Below are 20234 nucleotides of genomic sequence, written 5' to 3' on the forward strand. Positions count from 1 at the left end.
CACTTAAACCACGTTTTGATGACGTTGCTGACGGGGACGGCGAAAAATATGTAGTTTCTTTTTTACCTCTGTCGCTATAACACGCCCCTTCTTTCATACCCCCGTCCCGTGGAAGGTGGTCCGGGACTATGACGCGCAACCAGATTACTCTGTTCTCCATTCCTACTACTAAAATTAAATCTATCCCTGTTCTCACTTAAAAACAGAAATTTTTGTACACGTATTTGGTCAGTTTCTTAAAATTTTTAAAAACCGTTTAAGCTTGATATTTTAGTGAACAATAGCCCACATTCAGGGAATCAAATTCTTATGTATTTTCTAGCCGCGCCTGTAAAACTGTTTCACTTTCACACACTAATGTTCAGGGAAAAGCTAACACTAGGGAGTTACAAAATTTATAAAAAAATTCAAGACACTTTTTTTAAAATATATGATTTTTAATATTTTTCTGAAAACGTTTTTACATTATGATATAGTAAAAAATTGTCTTTCGGATTATTATTTTTTTGTTCTTTTTTTTTCATTTATTATTTCTGAGAGTTAGTTTTCGATTTTGTATTCTTTTTCTGAGACAACGAGTAAGAAATCATAGAAATCATTTGAAATGAAAAATTTCAAATTCTAACAATTTTTTCATATTTTTTTTTTTTTTTTTGGTTTCAAAACATTTAAGCACTTTTATATAATTTTTTTTTTTGAGAATTTCAACAATTTTTTATACAATAATCAATTTTAATGTTTTTTGGGTTTATCTTTGATATATTTATAAATTTTATATTAATTTTTTGGATCGTTAATGCAAAGTAAATATTGGACAAGTCAAGAAGCGAGCCCTCAATGATCAAATACCCATGAAAGGGAGTGCACAATTGCTAATTTAACGGTACATACCTGAAGCAATATTATTTAATCAGATAGTGCGGCCATGTGGTTGGAATAAAGGGGCGGGTCTTATTTTTCCTGGCGACCGAGATAAACTGATACGTCATGTAAAGGGAGGATGAAAAGGAATATTAAGTGAATTTTTTTAATCGATTCTTCTACTGATTATAAAACCAGGTATAGATTTATTTTTAGAAGTAAGAATGGAGAACAGAGTTATCTGGGCCCGCGTCAAAGTCCCGGACCCGCTTCCCCGGGAAGGGGGCGGGTATGAAATAAGAGGCGGGTCATAGCGACAGAGGTAAAAAAGGATTACGTAGTTTTCGCCATCCCCGTCAGCAACGTCATCAAAACTTAGATTAAGTGAGCCAATAAGATAATTTAAACTTTTTGTTGCGTGTTGGAGGGAGGGGCTCTATACTGGGCTATGAGTTCGACTGAAGTAAATACTAACCGTTCTCCATTCCTACTTCTAAAATTAAATCTATCCCTGATAAGACTGATGTGCATAGTGAAACACCCAGGAAACACCTACAAATGATTTTAAAATTAAAGTAGTTTGATATTTCATAAATAATTTCAAATTTGCACCTCCAACCAATCGCGTAACGATCTGCCGTTTTGTTAATAAAATTACCGTGGTAGGTTCAATGTAAAATGCAGTTAAGATCGAGATTTATAAAAAAAATCCGCATGATGTGATAATTGTTGTGTCAAAATGGTGCCTAGGGAATTTTTTTAACAAGAAGTCAGGGCGTTACGCGATTGGTCGGAGGTGCAAATTCCAAATTATCTATGAAATCTCAAACTAATTTGATTTTTAAAATCTTTCGGAGATATTTCTTGTAGTGTTTCACTATCCAGATTGGTCTTATAATTACTAAAAAAGTCTATAAAAGAAATTCCCTTTTCATTCTTCCTTTAAAAGCCAATAAGATCTTTTAAAAATTTCGTCTACGCCATAAGGGCTTGAGCTCTTCATTGGATAATGAACTAGCCTATGGGAAGGGTCAAGGTAAACAAGGGGCAGACCGTAACTCGTTCGTTTGCGCATGTCATTCTTAGGCGGCGCAAACCGTTGGAAGAAGCAACGCGTCACGTGATCGGGGAATTACAAATTAATAAACAAAATCAGGGAGACTCTATTCTTAGATAAGACTGTGATGCGCAGAACGATGCACAAGAGGTAGTCATGGCAACTGGGAACTACAGAGGCAACCGAATATCAAATGAGGGCTACATATTAAATTCATATTTCCTGATAATGTCTTCGTACAATTCAATTGGTGTTCTAGATTTGTGACACCATTGGGATAATTTTTTCATCGTCTTTTTGACTTGGCCTATATTGACTTAACACTAATTAAACTTGTCTGAGAGGTAAGGTCAATTTTAGATCTTTATAAATATTTGTTAGTTCACCAAATTTTTACTTAATTTACAACCCTTATCTCTTTGACTGAAAACTGTACTTTGAGTTCAGTTCAGTTCATTAACACCCATTTATCTCTCAGACAACGTTCAAAATTTTGAGCTGTAACTCTTTCGAATGAAAAATTTCAAATTAATTAACCCTTTTTTAATTAACTATAGATCGCGCTATATTCGCGTGTCTAAATTTTAACGATTCCAATTAATTTTTTATTTTCTTTTTTTAACAATATTTAAATACATATTTTTTTCCCATAACACTTTTGTACACCATACATTTTTCGTTATTTTATTTAATGTTGAAAAAATTTGAGTCATTTATAGAAAATCACTTTTTATTATAATCCCCCACATTAGAATGCTTTATTTCTTCAGTTTCATTCTTAAATTGAACGCGTTTTCCAAGATAAGAAGCTTTTTACATAGGAAATGTATTCCTTTTTAAGTCTGTAACTGAATTGTAGGCCTCTTTGCTGAAAATTGGTTAAGAGTTAATTTTTTAATCAAAATTTTGTCGAAATTGTAGCCTTTGGAACACATTGGGTTTATAAGGGTTATTAGTGTGATACCTTATGGCTGGGTAATTGAAATATTTTCTTCTTTCAAATGATTTTCGAATAAATTCTTTTTAACTGGGGATTTAAATTTTCAGCAAGTGGACTTATTTAGAAGACAAGCATTCTTTTTAATTTTAATTTTTTTTATTTTAGTAAATTTAAATGAATCATTAAATTATTATTTAAATTTCAAAGTTAATTATAGCACCGTTTCAATTTCCGCGATTTCGTCTCTGTAAACACGATGAGCGGGAAGTCTGTGATGGTGGGGGCAGCAAGGGGAAGTGACGTAGAAGCGACCAGCTTCGTTGGTTGTGACGTAGTTCCGGGTTAGGTCTCGAGGTCTGAGAAGGTTTTCGGGAATGACGCTGTTTATGGACGAAAATATACTTTTATTATTAATTTATTCAAATGAATAAGGTGACCCTGTAAATTCATAAGTATGGGTCTATCGTAGGGCCTTATAATACCGGCATTCCCAATAGTCTATAGAGCTATCTTAGAAGCCTTAGTCACCCAAGCTATTTTTCCATAAAACCAGGAAGGAAAGACTTGAGAGGGAGTGTTAGTCTAATGTTAAAGAAGCAGTAATATAAATGGAAGGGGAAAAGGGAAGGTAGGAATTTTTATGTCTCTCTCCCTCAATTTTAGCTAACGCGCACGCGCGAGTGGCGTCGGTTACTAAAGTACCGCCAGCTCCCACTTCCAGTTCAGAGCCGGTTTTTAATTTTGACGCATGCGCACGGACACCGCGGCGAGAGAGACGAGTTTATCCACGAAGCGAACCAATCCGCCTATTCACATTATTACTCTCCTCCCTGATAGAACCAAAGCGGTACCAAACATGGCCGCTCGCTGCCAAAGCATAAGCTCGTGACGTCACAACTGAGATAGCTCTATTGTGATTTTCTTGCTGGATTACCGGTGCAGTACAAATACGCTCGTCTTTATGCTCCACTGTCTGTTGCGTCAATTAGCCCAAGTGAAAACGAAACTTACTTGGGATAAATGGGCCTTTGTAACTCTTTCTCCAATTCTCGTATTTTTCTCCTCGCCATGTCCAACTCCTGCTTAGTCCTCCAGAGCTGGTTGTCACAAACCGGGTCCTTGCAGCGGTGAAATTTGATCATGTCCGTTGCCTCGAACACTGCTCCTCGGAATGACAGGGATTTGCCCATACTCTGTGAAAAACGAGATACAAATTTAACACGCGGATTGTTAGGTTATGGGCGTTGTAGGTTCATGCACTTACCAAACTCATCAGAGTGCAACAACCACCTTTGTCCTGCTTGGCGAGGTGCTTCCGGAAGTAGCGAAAGTAGATGTGTTCCAGGACCAATAAGAAGACAGTGAACAGGACACCGGACGCGAGCAGCAAGAACGCGGACATGAATTGACTAATCCCCAGATGGTTGCTAGCATTTCGCTTGTGCTTGCTAGGTTTACAAGCACCTTGCAACCAAAATCGTTGGAGACGCTCCAAATCACCTGTTCATATGAAAGAAACAAAAAGAGATCCTTCAATACTAATAATACTAAAATCGTGTTATCCCAAGCATTTTAGAGTACTTGTATGAGTACAAGTAGCATGTTCATTGTTTTCCCTTCAAGCATTAACGTCTATTAAGCCTTTTACACGTGTATTGGACTAGCTGTTACCCGCGGCGTCGCTCGAGTGTAGTGAGATCTTCCATCAAAATGATATAAAGAATGGGTAGATTTTACTGATGACTAATATTTTTGTAGCACCTAGGAGCGAAGGCACTTGGCGTTGCCCGTCAGCCCGTCGGCACATTTTTTATTACCTTTCATGGGGACATTATTCCATAAAGAACGGCTTTTAAGTTTATGGCCGCCATTTATAAAGATGGCAACAAATCGAACCCAAAAGACCAATCTAGGTTAAAGGAAACCAGTGTACTAAATATTTGTGAAATCGGTTGAAACGCGCGGACTTTGTTGCATAGAGAAGATTTTTTACATTTCTGCGCGCTATTTTTTAAGATGGCGGCGGATTGGAAAAATCTTTCTCGGTACGCGTCTACTACTTATGAATAACGTTCCTGCAAATTTTCTGCCGCCTAGGGCAAGCGGTTTGGGCTGGGCGTTGATTATCAGTCAGTCAGTCAGGTTTATATAGATACAGATTGAAGTGCGTATTGTAGTTATCGCAAGTCATAACATGAAAAGGTTGGATAATAGACCTCACCAGGCGTCGATTTACCTCGAATCTATGACCTACTTCAATCACTTCACGACAAGCTCCCAGTAACCAGTGACAAACTTATGGAACATATCTTATGAACTGAAAAATTTAGCACTGTGCATGCATCACCCAGTTACTTATCTTCTTTGTTCTCTTATCTCGTGAATTTGTTAAGTTTGTATTTATATTTTTAAAATAATTAATGCGGTGCAAATATGTCCAAATATTCTGTGGTCTCCACTTTGTTTCGAGTATTTCGATAACAATCTGTCGATATATTGACATTTTGAGAGGATTAAATCTCTTAGGAATTTTTGAAGGATGAAAAATTTCCAAGGACTATAAATTAACGCCATCAGATTCAGAAACTTCTTTCGCTAGATAAATTTTTCCGGCCTCGTAACTTTACATTGTCCTGGAATTTCCAGTCGGGAAAATTCTCTTTATATTTTTAAAAGATTTTCGAATCCCTTTCCATCTTTTCTTTACTTAATTTACTTTGCAGTGTTGATAAGGCTTACGATGTTAACCAAATGCTTTATTAATGTCGTAAAGACGTATTAAGGCAAGCTATAGCTTTCACAATATTGCAAACTTACTTTGTTTAAAGGGTACGATTTTCTTTAGGAGAAATGTTTGGAAAATTTATCCTTAAACCAGAAGTAACATAAAGGACTAGAAGTAAAGTGCTCTAGCATTGGTAGTAGATCCTGGCATTCGTGAACAAATTTGAGGATTTTATGCCGCTTCCATCGCCCCTACACTAGAGAGAAAAAATTGGTCGCGTTGCAAAAACATTTCCTACCCCATTCCCCTCAACTTAAAGCCGCGGAACACAGACGCGGGTGCTTAAATCTATTTCAGCCGTCTACCACCGCGAGGGTCTCACGTTTTGGAGGGGAAATTCAGAAACCGCTACCAGAGGGCCAACCGTTGGTGTCTTATCAAGAATATTCACTTTCACAAAGTGAAGAATTTGGTTACCTCGATACTTCTAGTCCCTTATCTTACTTCTGCTTAAACTAGACAAAAGTAGGGAGTTTGTTTCCGTATTCAGTCTGGGTAAATGTGTGCTTGCTAAAATACAGATTTACTAATTACCAAATATATGAATCGAGGACTCGGTGGTACGAGTGAGGAATATGTCTATTTTCTAATAGGGAAGTAGCAAAGGGGCGGAGCTTCAGAAGGCTCCTCCCATTTACATCTACACGGTGGAGGGTTTATATAAAGTAGAAGGCTCTTGGGGGAGTAAAGATGGTTGGATAAGCGGAGGTCTGACGCTTGGTAGGAGGAGTTTTTTCATTATTGCCGCTACCCTATACTGATAAATAAAAATAAGAAGGAAGAGTTGGTTAATTTTCATGCCCGCCATTTTTAAAGACTCATCATCAATTAAAACCATACTGCATTCAACCCGGATTTAACGCTTGCTTAGCGTTGAAACAGATCTCCGCTAGTATCTTTTAGTTATAGTTTCGAATTTCAACACTCGACAATGCATCATAGGAAGAACATATATAAATTTAAGAACGTCTTTACCTAGATTGAGTACGACAGGGAGCTCCCTTCACTAAAGAATATAGTTTGTTTTTTCAAAAAACCGAAATTTTTGACTAATGAGTTTCTCCCTTGGGGGTCTACAGCCGTTAATGAATGAAAATTCTTTTTAAAAATTAAATTTTAACTTTTTTCCGCCGACTTAATTTTCAAAGGGTAATTTGCTTACATAAAAATAAGATGTTTATCCAAATTTTTTTTTTCCACCTTGTTAAATATCTTTTAAAATATTTTATAAAGTCTGTATATTTAGTTATTTGCGCAAATACAGACAATGATTACTAAGTAAGCTACCCAGTGTATACCCGGGTCTTGCGATGGACTGAAAACATGGAAGAGTTTCCTGTCTACATAGACAATTCGACACCCGAATGAATTATTTTCATGCTTACTTTTTATTACATTCAAAAAAGGTATGTTTATTTAAAGTGTTACCTGTCTAGACAAGCACGTTATTTAAAGACTTGATGGCTGGGGGTTCGCGAACCCAGACTTGAGGACTTCATCAACTAAACTACTTCTGAAACTTATCCCTGGTGTTTCTGATATAAATTCGATAGCTATATTACTATATTAACACGGTATTTAAAGGCTTTAAGGGTCTGCAAAGAAGGCATCGGTGGGTGGGTAAAAATTATTTGAAATACGTCACAGACATCACGTGATACCAAGATACAAAGACTCCTCGTGGAGTCCTTTTTTTTGCGAGATTGCAGCGCCAATTCCATGAAGTGGTTGTTTTCGAAATAACTCAACCACATTACTTCTAAAACCTTCCTCTTGTGATACTGTAATCAACCATTGAACTACACGTATCTATTCAACTCTTGTTATAGTTTCGATACATTTCGATTATTCAAAATTCATATTTTTTGACTGTGCTGAAGTCTATAATTTTTTCACCTTAAAACTTCATTCCTGTATAATACAATTCTTCATTTGAACAGAGTTCGGCCTTCAAGAAGAACTTGTTTTAAAACCTCAGATTAATCTACTTCTAATGGTACACACCTAATGCGTTTTTTCAAGCTTGGTTTTCCCTGGTACTGTTTCTTTTTTTTTCCTTTCCAATTTCACGATTCCCATTGGTCTAATACATTAATATCAATCAAATAAAATGCCACCGTAACCACTCTAAAGATCAACGCTCAAATTAAGTCTGAGAGACTTAAAATAACTCCCATCAGACGCAATGAACGAAAGCCTAACCCCTCCACTCCATCATATACAGGGAGCAGAAAATATTTTAAGCTCTTTTCAGAATGGCTATACATAGTTTACAGACTAGGAGGATTCATACCATTTACACAAGGAGACCGGACTCACTAGTTGAGTCTAAATCATTCTTAACCTTGAAGGAGAGAGGGATGGAGTAGAAACCGCCAAAAACTATGTTTCCTCTGTACCCCACCTAACGCACCGAAGTCCACCCAGTATCCTTAGCGTTTAAGCAGGGTCGTATGGTACGGAAACGTAAAGGACGCCCCTATGTATTAAAGAGAGAAGCTTGTTTTCATACAAATACAAAGGCGCTACGCGGCAACACTTAACATTCGCCTACCGAGGAATAGAGTTCACACGAAATTTTCAGATTCAAATTCAATGAATTTTGCAGGTTTCCGTTGAACATTTTCTACATTTTCCTGGACGCTTTTTAGGCCCAATAAGAAGGGGTGATATAAATAAACATATTATGAAACGTGATATCGCTAAAACGGAGATAAAAACAGGATGTGTGAACCGCAGATATTTTAGCAAATTTAGTCAAAATCCCTGACTTTGTTGAAATTCTTAAAATTCCCTGACTTTTCCATGACTTTTTGGACCCATTTTGAAACTCCCTGACATGTGGAGTCCCTGAAGGGAGCAAGGTACACTGAAATGCGTCGTTGTCAGTATTAAGATTCTAAAACACCCAACAATAAACATTGTATATCCTCTTCTACGTCTCCCTGAACGTATACAGGGTAGAAAACTTCGCAGGCGCCCAGATTTTTTTCCTTAGTGTTATGATTATAACTGATTTCTCAGGATGCATAGAATTTTGCCTGACTTTAATTGCACTTGCATCCAATTTCCCTGCTTTCTACGTTCGTATAAACACTGCAATGTTGAGCGTTTACGCTAAACTAAATCATAATTAACGTTAATATAAAAACCTACACAAGAAAACCATTATGATTCAAAAATATGCCGTTAATATTCTTATGAAACCGTATACATTATATTTTGCGCGAATTCGAACAAGATGTGTCTACAAGTTTAATGTTTGGACGAGTATTTAACAGCCACACTCCTACAGAATTGTTAGAATTAACGTTTTTAAACCCGACACCAAAATTGACGTTATTCATATTTACTTTAATATGAATACAATGTTATGCTACTTATTCGAAGCTTTTGAAAAAAACTTTCAAATGTTTAATGTTGTTAATAAGAGAAAAATAAGTGGCAATGCTATATAGCTCAAAAACTTTGATATTAGGAACAATGCATAAACTAGAAGACTTAAAGAAAAAAAAACACTTAAACATTTAAATGAACACAAGATGTTACTGCAAGTTTAATGAGTGGACGAATATTAACAGCCACAGTCTTACAAAATCATCAGAACGAATGTTTTTGAACCCAACACGAAAATGACATAATTCATATTTACTTTAATATGAATTGATAGTTATGGAATTTATTGAAAGCTTTTGAATGAAAAAAAAATTAGAAAAAATTAATTTGGAATGCTATATAGCTCAAAAACTATTATTACTAAGCAAAGAAAACAAGATGGCCCCGGCCAGATTACACTTTTGCGCGCCCTCTAGTGACTAGAATTAGTATTACTATATTCATTGACCCCGACAAATTTATAATTTTCAGGTTTTTTTTCCATTGTTTATAAAATAGCATTCCGATTATGAATAAAACCAATCTAGTAAGAATTTGGTTTACAGTTTAATTAAATAAGTAATTAACTGTAGTGTTCAAGTCTTGGTGGATTAATTAGGCTAGATATACTAATCAATATCCAAGATTTATTCTACCATATGATTATGGTCATTCGTTACATTGGGTGGCAAGGATGCCGCTTGAGTGCGGATAAAGAAGCGAGGAGTGTTCTCTCCTATACGCGATGTACGAGGTTACCTCCCATTTTTAAATTGTGAGTAGTTTTTGGTAATCGCCATCTAATGAGCGAATTCTGTACTTTGATTTTATTCCGTATTTTAAAAATGGCCGCGGACAACAACAATCTTTATGACACAGAGTTAACCCTTTGTCAGGTCCCGAATGAAGTTTGCAAACCCATGATCTCCACTCCCTTAAATCCCTATCACTACTTTTACAGCCAAGAACGGAACATGTTCTACCCCAGCTTGCCATTTTTACTTTTCAAAACTTACTAATTACCAATGAGAATTAAAAAATATGTTCAAATCATCGGATTCACCGAGCCAAAGGATTTCAGACGAAGGTTTTGAACTTCCTGCTTTTGAACGCTAGATGGCTTTAAACACCGACGTTTAAAGAGACAAAAATACCGAATTTTACGCTTTACTTCGACGCTAGATGGCGGTATCAAAAACTACTAAGACGCAATGGCAGCCCCCCTTGAATTTGCCTGGTAAACGACAATTAGAAAATGGGGGTTACAATCAATCGATATCTGAGGATGGGGCGCCATCTAGGTTGTGTTTGGAATAGGCGGGAATTACGAATATAGCAATACTCTCCCGTGAGATTAAAACCCAGTGACTGTATGAGTCTTAAGATAATGTGAGGGTTTAACAATAAAATTCGAAGATCATTGGCAACTTGTAATATTGCGCTATGCATTTGTAACAGTTTGGTTGAGCTTAATGAGGTAGATTGTAATTCAGATTTAACTTTGTTTAAGTCACTATTTTATACTGTCCTTTATGAGGTTATTGTTATTGTGGTGAAAAGTTTGTTTAAAGTCATTATTTATACTGTCCTTTATGAGGTTATTGTTATTATGGTGAAAAGTTTGTTTAAACTCATTATTTATACTGTCCTTCATGAGGTTATTGTTATTATGGTGAAAACTTGGTTTAGCTGCTGTCTCATAGGTTGAGCCTTTCAGGCGCTCGTCTGTTTCGGAGTGGGTTGCGGCGAATTGGTGTTGCGGATGTGGTGGTGGTCCTTGGGACCAGTGACCCTCGCATTAATTATTATTTTACCGGTCCCACTATAAATTAAATTTCTAAAATGGTGAGAATAAAAAGCACGTAAAGACACAAAAGTAAAGAAGCTGGAAATTCTAATTGAATTTGAATTTTTTACTGTAGGAAAAAGTAGCATATAACAATCCATAACAGTTAACTTTTATTTCTTATCACAATTTTTCAACTAGTTGCCACTAAATATCAATCAACATGTCTAATGATATTTGAAGTTCTTAATCCTTTTCTGAACTAGCCTTATTCCTTATTGCATTTTCCATAAATTCAGCGGCAATATCTTCTCTCGCTATCAGTAAGCCAGATCAAAATCTTGTAATGTGACCATGCACTACTGAGAAATACGATTACTGACAACTAGTACTGGCTATGGTCTAGACTGTCGACTACAAGAGACTCATTCTAGAGTATAGACGCTAGACAAGATCAATAGTCAATAGAATACAAAACTTTTGTAGGGAAGTTGTAGCCAAGGAGTACTAACTACCTAGGAGTAGAATTGGTAGAAAATGAGTTGAGATAGAAAAATTCTAAAAAGGAACCCCGAATTTATAAACTGGTCCCACCGTCTATTTTTTCCAAAAACCCTAATTAATAAAGTGCTCCCTGATACCACTGACCCCAACTTTTGGAATAAATAAACTGGTCCGAGCAATTAATAAACTGGTTTGGGACTTGTAAACCTGTCTTATTTCCTACCCTGTAGTGACGAGCCCATGATGTAAACAATAAAGATGGCCGCGAGCTACGAGGTTTAAGCCTCGGTCTTTAGTGTATCGGGACGGGGGGACGGGGAGACGGGGAGTCGGGGACATGGGGTCCGAGTAAAATTGTCCATGCCCATGCCTTTTAATAATTATCTTAATGTTCTTTTTATTGATGATTGTTTATGCCTATTAATATTTATCTTAATGTTCTTTTTATTGATGATTGTTTATGCCTATTAATAATTATCTTAATGTTCTTTTTATTGATGAGCTTAAGTTGTAAATTTTTAATTTGATACTTTCAAAGTAACGTTAATTAAACCTTAAATACCTTGATTTAAATTTTCATTTATAATCCTTATTTAATTTAAGGATGATGTCAGTTTGTAAGTCTCGTTAATTTAATTCCCCCTTTCCCACAGAGAGGGTCTGAAAATTTAAATCACTTGGCAGAGACTGGAGATCTTCAACATTCAGTGACAGACTCTGAATCTCAATGGGCATTTAAAAAACTGTATAAATTTAAATTGAAATTCCAAATTATAATTAAATACTTTTTGTTTGATATGTTGATATTAACGTAATCAATCCTTGAATACTCTATTGGTACTATCAACACCATCGTTAAATTTATTACTTAAATAATATAATTTTTTTTAAATATAATAATCAAATTAGCGACTTAAAATTAGTTAACTTTAAATGAGTATGTTTCACTGATTAAAATTACATTTCTAAAAATTGTTAGGTTGATAGCACTTTCATGTTTCATGTAGAAATTTCATATTTCCGTGGATGGAGAGATGAACACGTTGATTCCGTTTGTCGTTGATTGAAATTAGATTCATTTTGATCATAAATTTCATTTTATATTTTGAGTTGTTGATTTTATGAGATTGTTGATTTTATTTTTATAATTATCACTTACGTAACTGTTATTAGTAGATGAACCCAGCGAGAGCGGAAACTGCCAAAATGATTAGTTAATTTTGCAAAGAATCTGCAATTTAATTCTGCAAAAATCTACCTATTATTTTATGTCAGTTCCGTTAAGTGATCATTTAATTTTAAACTTGCCAAACAAATAGTGAGCAATGGTACCTCCGTCCCAAACTAGTTATAGTTTTAAAACGCTGACTCGAGTTTCATTTTGTTAATACATTTAATTTTATTAGTAAATCAACCTGCCTAACTTTTAAGCAGACGAGTCTTAAAAAACGATATCATTGGTGAAATTAGAAAACTCTCTCTGCTTAGCGCGCCTTCTGTCGGGGAGAACCTTAATTTCTTTTTTGATTAATATGATAATATTAATTGTAATGTTTAAGTTCCCAAGTAGAAATCTAATCTTGCCTAGGATTAAAAAGATATATAATAATTATAAATTGCAAAAAAAAATTGCAAGCAACTGTCTCTCCTCCTCTAGCGCGATACAATATATATTCGACAGCATCCAGTGGCGGGCGTCGGGGAGGTGGGGGGTCCATATCTAAAGCCAGACAGTTGCACAGTTCTCTCTCTCTCTCGTCTCCCGCTAAACCCACGCAGTAAGTGCGGGCGTCGGGGAGGTGGGGGGGGGGGGTCCATATCCTAACTCTCTCTTTCTTCTCTTCAGTATAATTTATCTCGCTTTATATTACAAGCAAGCGTGGCTTCGTGGTAGAGCGCGCGGCCGGGCGTCTTCACTGACGTCTCGTATGGATTGGGATATCGCGGGTTCGAGGCCCGGCGCCGACGGGAAAATAATTTCAATTGAAATTAAATACGTTACGCCACCTATGAGGTGTGAGGTGAACTACGGGTGAATTTCGAGTCGAAAATTCGCGGGAAATTTGAAATTCAAAATATTTATTTAGTTGCAAATATCCGAACGAGTACGCGAAAAAAAGGGGGAAATGGGGGATAGAAAAGGCGCCCAGCCTGCCAGCAAGGGTCAGAACAATACTTTCGCAGCTCTAAAGAGCGCAAAAGTAAAAACCCAATGAAACACTTAACATTTAAATGCACACCGTGATTTCATTAGTTATCATTAAGATCTTTTTTCGCCAACATTTCGAAAATGCTAGTCAGCAATCTCTTGCAAAGACCCGGTTCCAATTGCTGGTAGAAATTTGTAACGAATACGTCATTCCAATGCGCAACCACGAACTGGACGGCTTCTCTTTTCAGCCAGTTTGATTCGTATATTTCCGCTGACTGCAGTACGTAAGCAGCATTCTGCACGGAAATATTTCGCCGTATGCTATCTGCGCACATGCGCTTCAAATCGGGTAAAAGACAAAGGTGAGCGGCTTCCAATAATGCAAAATGGTTTTCAACGATGTTGGGGGGTTGCTGACCAGTGTAGAGGAAATGCAACAGATCCTTGACCACCGAGGCGTCAAAAACCGCAGTCCAGTTGACGGTATTCGTTCGACTTTCCATCATATCAGTTTGGAACATTTTCATGAAATACTCGGAACGTGATGCCAAGACGAACTTGTGACAAGGAAATTCCTGATCCATGGTTTTGATGATCGTGTCTGTTAGAATTCCGTTGTCCAACAATGCCTTTTCACCTTCGATCAACGTTTTTTCGTCGCAGGTGGTAAAGGTGATCAGGATTTCAATCTCTTTATTCAAACTAACGCATTGTTCATAGCCGAGGAAGAACATGTAGGTAAAGTCGAATGCGTTGAACTTTGGCCCTTTCATGTATTCCTTGCGAATCGTTACTTTATTTTGGTTATTGAAGACCTCCACTTGGCAAGAGCATTTTTCGTACTTTAGATTTTTATTCACTACATGCCCATTCAAGCTCAGGAACCAATAGTAATTAAAGTGAGTGTAGGTACTCTTCATTCTCCAGAGATGTAATTGATCGCCATCTTGATCATGCGCTTTAATATTAACAGTCCATTCATAGTTAATATTATCTTTTGCCGAAATGATTGTTTACTAATCTTAAAAGTTCCGTTGACTGATTTTGCTTTATCAGACATAATTCGGCCTTAAATGTAGCAAAAACCAAATACTTTTAGCCTCTTTCAGCGAATAAACACCGCGCAAAAGTTTCACCAACAGTTCAAGTTGAATGTTATTTTCAATCTGAGCGACGCGACACCTACAGAGCTACTCTGAACAAGCTTGGACTGGTTTGTCTATACTTTTAATGGCTCTATTTTTCCCCAAAGAACATAGACTACGGAATAGAAACTCAGTCTTCCGCTAAATGAAGTTCAGTCAAATTAATCTGTAAACTAATCGCGATCAAGTTTTAATTCACTATTCATTTAAAAGGAATATTCTTGTAAGCAATTATTGCAACAAAATTTAGCTCTTATGCACAAACACTAGAATAATATCTTTGAAATCGAGTATTTTTAGTTTTTATTCCTTAGGCTTAGTTTTCTTTGAAAATATGCAGCTGCATGACTCTTTGCTTTCTAGCGTGAGAACCATGTAGATGGAAGGCGAGAAAAATACGGATTCTTCGTTCTATCTCGTGATTGGTGGAATCAGTGTTCCTATGCTGAATACAGACAAAGCAAAAGCTCATACGTAAAAATAAAAAGTTTACTTCATTGGAGCTTGCTTGCGCCTTGAAATATGAGGAATCCCCTTAAACCCTATAATGGAGCCCAGTGGTCCTATAATTCCTATTAAATCCTATATTTTTAACCTATTGTATATTATCCTATAATTTCATGAAAGGTACAATAATATCCCACATTTTTGACATAGTTTGGGAAGTTTTCGTATAGTTTAGCATCAAATTTAGCTCAATTATCGAGTTCATATTTGATTGGACACCGAAATTGCGGAGCTCTCTCAAGGATTTTCTTTATTATATTTTAGTTAAGTTAAGTTCCTCTTTTCAAAGTAAAATCTAATTTGTTATATTTTGAGATTTTTCTACAAAGTTTAAGAAAAAAATTGTATTACATATATGAGCACTTTTATTCCTATATTTTCCTATATTAACACATTTTTTTCTCCTATAAAATCCTATAATACATTAAAGTATTTAATATTTTTTTACTATAAAGAATATAAATTTTTGGCTTGGCTCACGACCATAGCACGTGGAACATGCGTGCATGGGCTCATATAATATCAGAAGACGATAAGACTTTACCAAAGTGTGCAACATGTGCCTGGGCGAGCTTACACGATATATTCTAAGCTCCTAGTAAAGAACCTCCCCACACGCGGAGAAAAATAACTCGGTAACGCGGCTCCTTACGCCGTCTCTACCTTAAGAAGTTAAGAACCGATTTACCAGGTACATAAATTCGGGAACTACTATAAAGACCGAGTAGGGTCTCAAAAACATTCTTTAGATGAAACCATTCACCATACCAAAAATAATTTGGGAGTAAGGCACGAAGATCTTATCAATCTAGGTAGCTTTTGTTTGGATTATTTAAGATGCCGTGTAACTTGTCTTATTTTAAAGAGAAAAATAAACTCTACCTCATTAAAATTAAATTGGATTTAAAAAGGTGCGTTTTAAATAAGGCTTGCTTATGGTATAAATGTAATTTTAGAAGCAGGAATAGAGAACGGTTAGTATTTACTTCAGTCCGACTCATATAGAGCCCCTCCCTCCAACACGTAACGAACATTAAAATTATCTTATTGACTCACTTAAAGTACGTTTTGATGACGTTGCTGACGGGGACGGCAAAAATTACGTAGTTTCTTTTTTACCTCTGTAGCTATGACCCGCCTCCAATTTCATACCATTCCCCCTCCCGTTCTGGGAAGAGGGTTCGGGACTTTGACGCGAGCCCAGATTACTCTGTTCTCAATTCCTGCTTCTTAAAATTACATCTATTCCTGATCGTTCATAGATCCTGAGAGATTAATTCGGTTTCGGGTTGACGTTCCCATTAAAATAATGCACCTCTTGATATAGATGTTAGGCCCAATTTATTTTTCTTTTTTTCGTTTGTGTAATTCGCTTGCTTATTGTCGTTACTAAAAGTTCATAAGATATGTTGCATAATTTTGTCATTGGTTACTAAGAGCTTGACGTAAGTGAAACGTCATAGTTTCTCTGGTGAGGCGTTGTCAAAGGCTTAGTAATCCAGACTAAATATAGGAAGATGGACAGGGCCGGATTAACCATATAGCAGAAGTAGTAAATGCTAAGGGCCCCGCGCTTATGGGGGCCCTGCGGAGCCTAAAATGTTTTAGTCTACTCTGCCGGGTGCCGGCATAAAATAGAATGAGATAAAAATCACAACGAGTTAAAAAAAATAGAGAGTGGATCCAGTAATGGTTATATCGTCAGACTGTCAGTGCATTTTTGGTGTGTGTCAATGACCCATTAGTTTTCTTCCCATTTTGAAGTTTATTGCCTAAAAGCGCCTGTTTATGATTCAGATTTCACACCTACTGGCCAACTCAAGTTCTACCATTAATTTTATAGTTTAAAGCCCGTGTTTTTCTATTTTGTTTCCCTGACCTTTAACTCATTGTATCCACTATGATTTATGCCTCAATAAAAATAAGACAAATTTAAGTTTTGCTTCTGTTAAATTACAAGCTAGAGTTTACTTTTGGGCCGGCAAATCTAAAAGAAAATTTATAATGATTAGTGGGTTGGAAATAAAAACCATAATTTAAAATTTAATTTACCCTGTATTTAGTTTTGCCATTATCAGATTTAATTTTTTTCCTTCTTAATTTGCATTTGTTCTGGTTCATCTACACTAGAGGTGTCATTATTATCATCAACAACTAAGATAAGACTCGAAAACTACACTAAGCCTTGGCTTGGTATCACCAGCTGAGCGTTAGAAAAAAATTCCTCGCACAAAAACAGATACACGGCATCTTAAATAATCCAAGCAAAGGCTACCCATGTTGATGATAAGATCTTCATGCCTTACTTCTAAATAATCTTTGGTATTGCGAATAGTTTTAACTAAAGTTTTAACTCAGTCTTTACATGTTGCACACTTCATGTGTGTAAAGCCTAATTGGCTTCTGGTACTGTAATACTTATGGAACATATCTTATAAACTTATTGTACAAGAAATAACGCTAAATCAGAACTACTATCTTTCTTAACCTAACTTATCAAGGACACTTTCACAGTGTCTTTTCATAACCTTGTCCACTTTGAACTACTGTAGATTTTAATCATTGAAACCTCTGATTACTCAAGTTTCAAAAGCACATGCCTTTAATGCTTATCTGAGAACTGAATGCACATGTTTATACAGGGTGTTTGTGAAAAGTCCATCAATAATGAAAGGGCGTATTTATTGGGCCATTTTGAGTCGAAAATGTTCTATGACATTTTGCCGTCCGAGCCACGGTTTTCGAGTTATGATTTGAATATTTTAGGGATGACCCCTTCATTAAATTAGCGCTGTCTTTCAATTTCTTAATTAAATTTAAGGGGTCATCCGTAAATTACTCCAATCATAACTTGAAAACAGTGGCCCGAACGGAAAAATGTCATAGAACATTTTCGACTCAAAATGGCCCAATAAATACGCCCTTTCATTATTGATGGACCTTTCACAAACACCCTGTATAACACAAGTAGTTTTGACAAAAAAAACTTAGTAAGAAAATGTTCAAGAATTTTTGAAAGTTACAGCCAGAAAAAATGTTTTCAACTTTGTTAAACAGAATTTATGAAATGCATTCAAAACTTTTGAAAATAAGGTATTTAAAAAGTGAATATGTTTTTAACTTTAAAAATTAGGAATAAAAATCATATTTATTTTAATATGAATTCGAAGTTTTGAAATGTATTGAAGGCTTTTGAAAATACCATTTAAATTAATTTACATAAGTAATTATTTAAAAAATGAACATTAAGAACAAAAAAATAATTGGAATGCTGAGATATGTTTATTATGGCGAATAATATGACCTGTATCAATGTTTTCAGTATCCTTATTCTTTAAGAATGTTTAGCCTAAACATTTCGAAGACGCTTTTGAGTAGACTCTTTCAAATGTCTGGATTCAGTTCTTGGTAAAAATCAGTAGCCATTACTTCATCCCAATGGGCAGCCACAAATTTTCTAAAAGCTTATTTGCACTATTTCCGCTGACTGAATTATGTTAGCCACATTATCCACAGTAATAGTACGCGCTATGCTTTCAAGGCACATAACTTTCAAATCGGGTAGAAGACAGAGCTTGGAGGCTTCCAATAATCCAAAGTGATTGTCGTCAATGTTGGGTGGCGTTTTTCCAGTGTAGAGGAAATGCAACAAGTCCTTCACAACTGGGGCTTCGAATACATCGGTCCAGTCGATGCAGTTATTGTGGTTATCCCGCATATTGTGTAAGAGCATATTCTTGAAAAATTCTGAATGCGATGCCAAGACAAACTTGTGGCAAGGAAATTCCTGGCCTCGGGTTTTTATGACGACGTCTGTTAGGATACCTTCATCCAACAAGGTCTTCTGCCTTTCAAGAAACTGATTCTGGTCGCACGGCGCAAAACGGACAACGATATCCATTTGGTTACAAGTAATCGGATTACCGATTATAAGGGTGAAATGAAAGTTATTGAAAAATGGTTCTTTCATGTATTCCTTGCGAATGCATAATCTCTCGTGTCCGTTAATCGAAACATCCATGTCGCAATAGCATTTTTCGTAAGCCACATTTTCATCGCCTACGGAACCGCTAATATGGAGGAAATAAAATCCACGGTCTCTATTACAGGAACTACTCATACTCCACACGTGATTTGCCTCATTTCCATATTGATCATGCGCTTCAACATCCAGGAACCATTGGTCATTCACTAGTTGTTTGCCACTATACCTTTCCTCTTTTATCTTGAAAATTCTTCTGTTTGCCATTGCTGCATTAATTGCCATAAAACGGGACTTCGTACGAATATTTTAGTGGAAAAAACAAGAGTATGGTTCACGCCAACCGTTCAAGCTCAATGTAAAAGTCCAACTGAGGAGTCGACTATAAAAATATTCGTCTGTATGAGTGTTTTTCTCTTGGCGTGGGAAAGTTGCCGTTTGGAAGGTCGAAAGAGAAGGTGGCGTACCCGAGGGGTCGGACGTTCGTCATTTTAGTGTACGAGATTTCAAGATTTTGAGATTTTGACCCAGGTTTTGAGATTCTGACTGAGATTTTAGAAATCTTGAAATCCAGGCCATGATTTTAAGATTTCGGGATTTTCAGATTTTGAACGCGATTTTCAGATTTCGAATGAGATTTCGGGGTTTTGTTCAGGATTTTCAGATTTTGAAGGAGATTTCAGGATTTGGAACAAGATTTATATATTTTGAAGGAGATTTACATATTTTAAAGATTTTCAGATTTTGAAGTAGATTTCGGGATTTGGAACAAGATTTACATATTTTGAAGATTTACATATTTTGAAGGAGATTTACATATTTTGAAGGAGATTTACATATTTTGAAGGAGATTTACATATTTTGAAGGAGATTTACATATTTTGAAGGAGATTTACATATTTTGAAGGAGATTTACATATTTTGAAGGAGATTTACATATTTTGAAGATTTTCAGATTTTGAAGGAGATTTCGGGATTTGAAGGAGATTTTGAGATTTTGAGATTTTGAGATTTTGAAGGAGATTTTCGAATTTTGATGAAATTTTGGGAATTTGCAGGGGATATCAAGATTTACTATTAACTTTCGGTGTTCAAAGGATATTTCGATATTTTAAAATAAAGGTTTAGGTTTTCGACTTT

The 20234-nt window shown here is 36.0% G+C and overlaps 1 protein-coding gene and 1 long non-coding RNA gene across 2 annotated transcripts in view; both read right to left on the reverse strand.

The window, feature by feature from the left end:
* Positions 1-2141: 2141 nt before the first annotated feature.
* Positions 2142-20234, reverse strand: part of LOC149618785 (glutamate receptor ionotropic, NMDA 2B-like) — a 274821-nt gene continuing 256728 nt past the window's right edge. The window contains exons 13-15 of the mRNA XM_089853956.1: positions 4123-4358; positions 3870-4051; positions 2142-3238 (exon numbers count right to left, since the gene is read on the reverse strand). Of these exons, the coding sequence (XP_089710082.1) occupies positions 3070-3238; positions 3870-4051; positions 4123-4358 (587 nt within the window). The 3' untranslated portion in view covers positions 2142-3069. The remainder of the gene's footprint in view (positions 3239-3869; positions 4052-4122; positions 4359-20234) is intronic.
* On the reverse strand, positions 9646-13490 carry LOC149618786 (uncharacterized). The gene is made up of 3 exons (XR_016375581.1): positions 12617-13490; positions 11871-12552; positions 9646-10855 (listed from the first exon to the last, which is right to left on the reverse strand). It is a non-coding gene; the product is annotated as an uncharacterized LOC149618786 (long non-coding RNA).

This window comes from Phalangium opilio, unplaced genomic scaffold (assembly GCF_054372755.1).
Source record: "Phalangium opilio isolate 3A_F unplaced genomic scaffold, DU_Popi_V2 ptg000209l_1, whole genome shotgun sequence".
In the NCBI taxonomy this organism is placed as follows: domain Eukaryota; kingdom Metazoa; phylum Arthropoda; class Arachnida; order Opiliones; family Phalangiidae; genus Phalangium; species Phalangium opilio.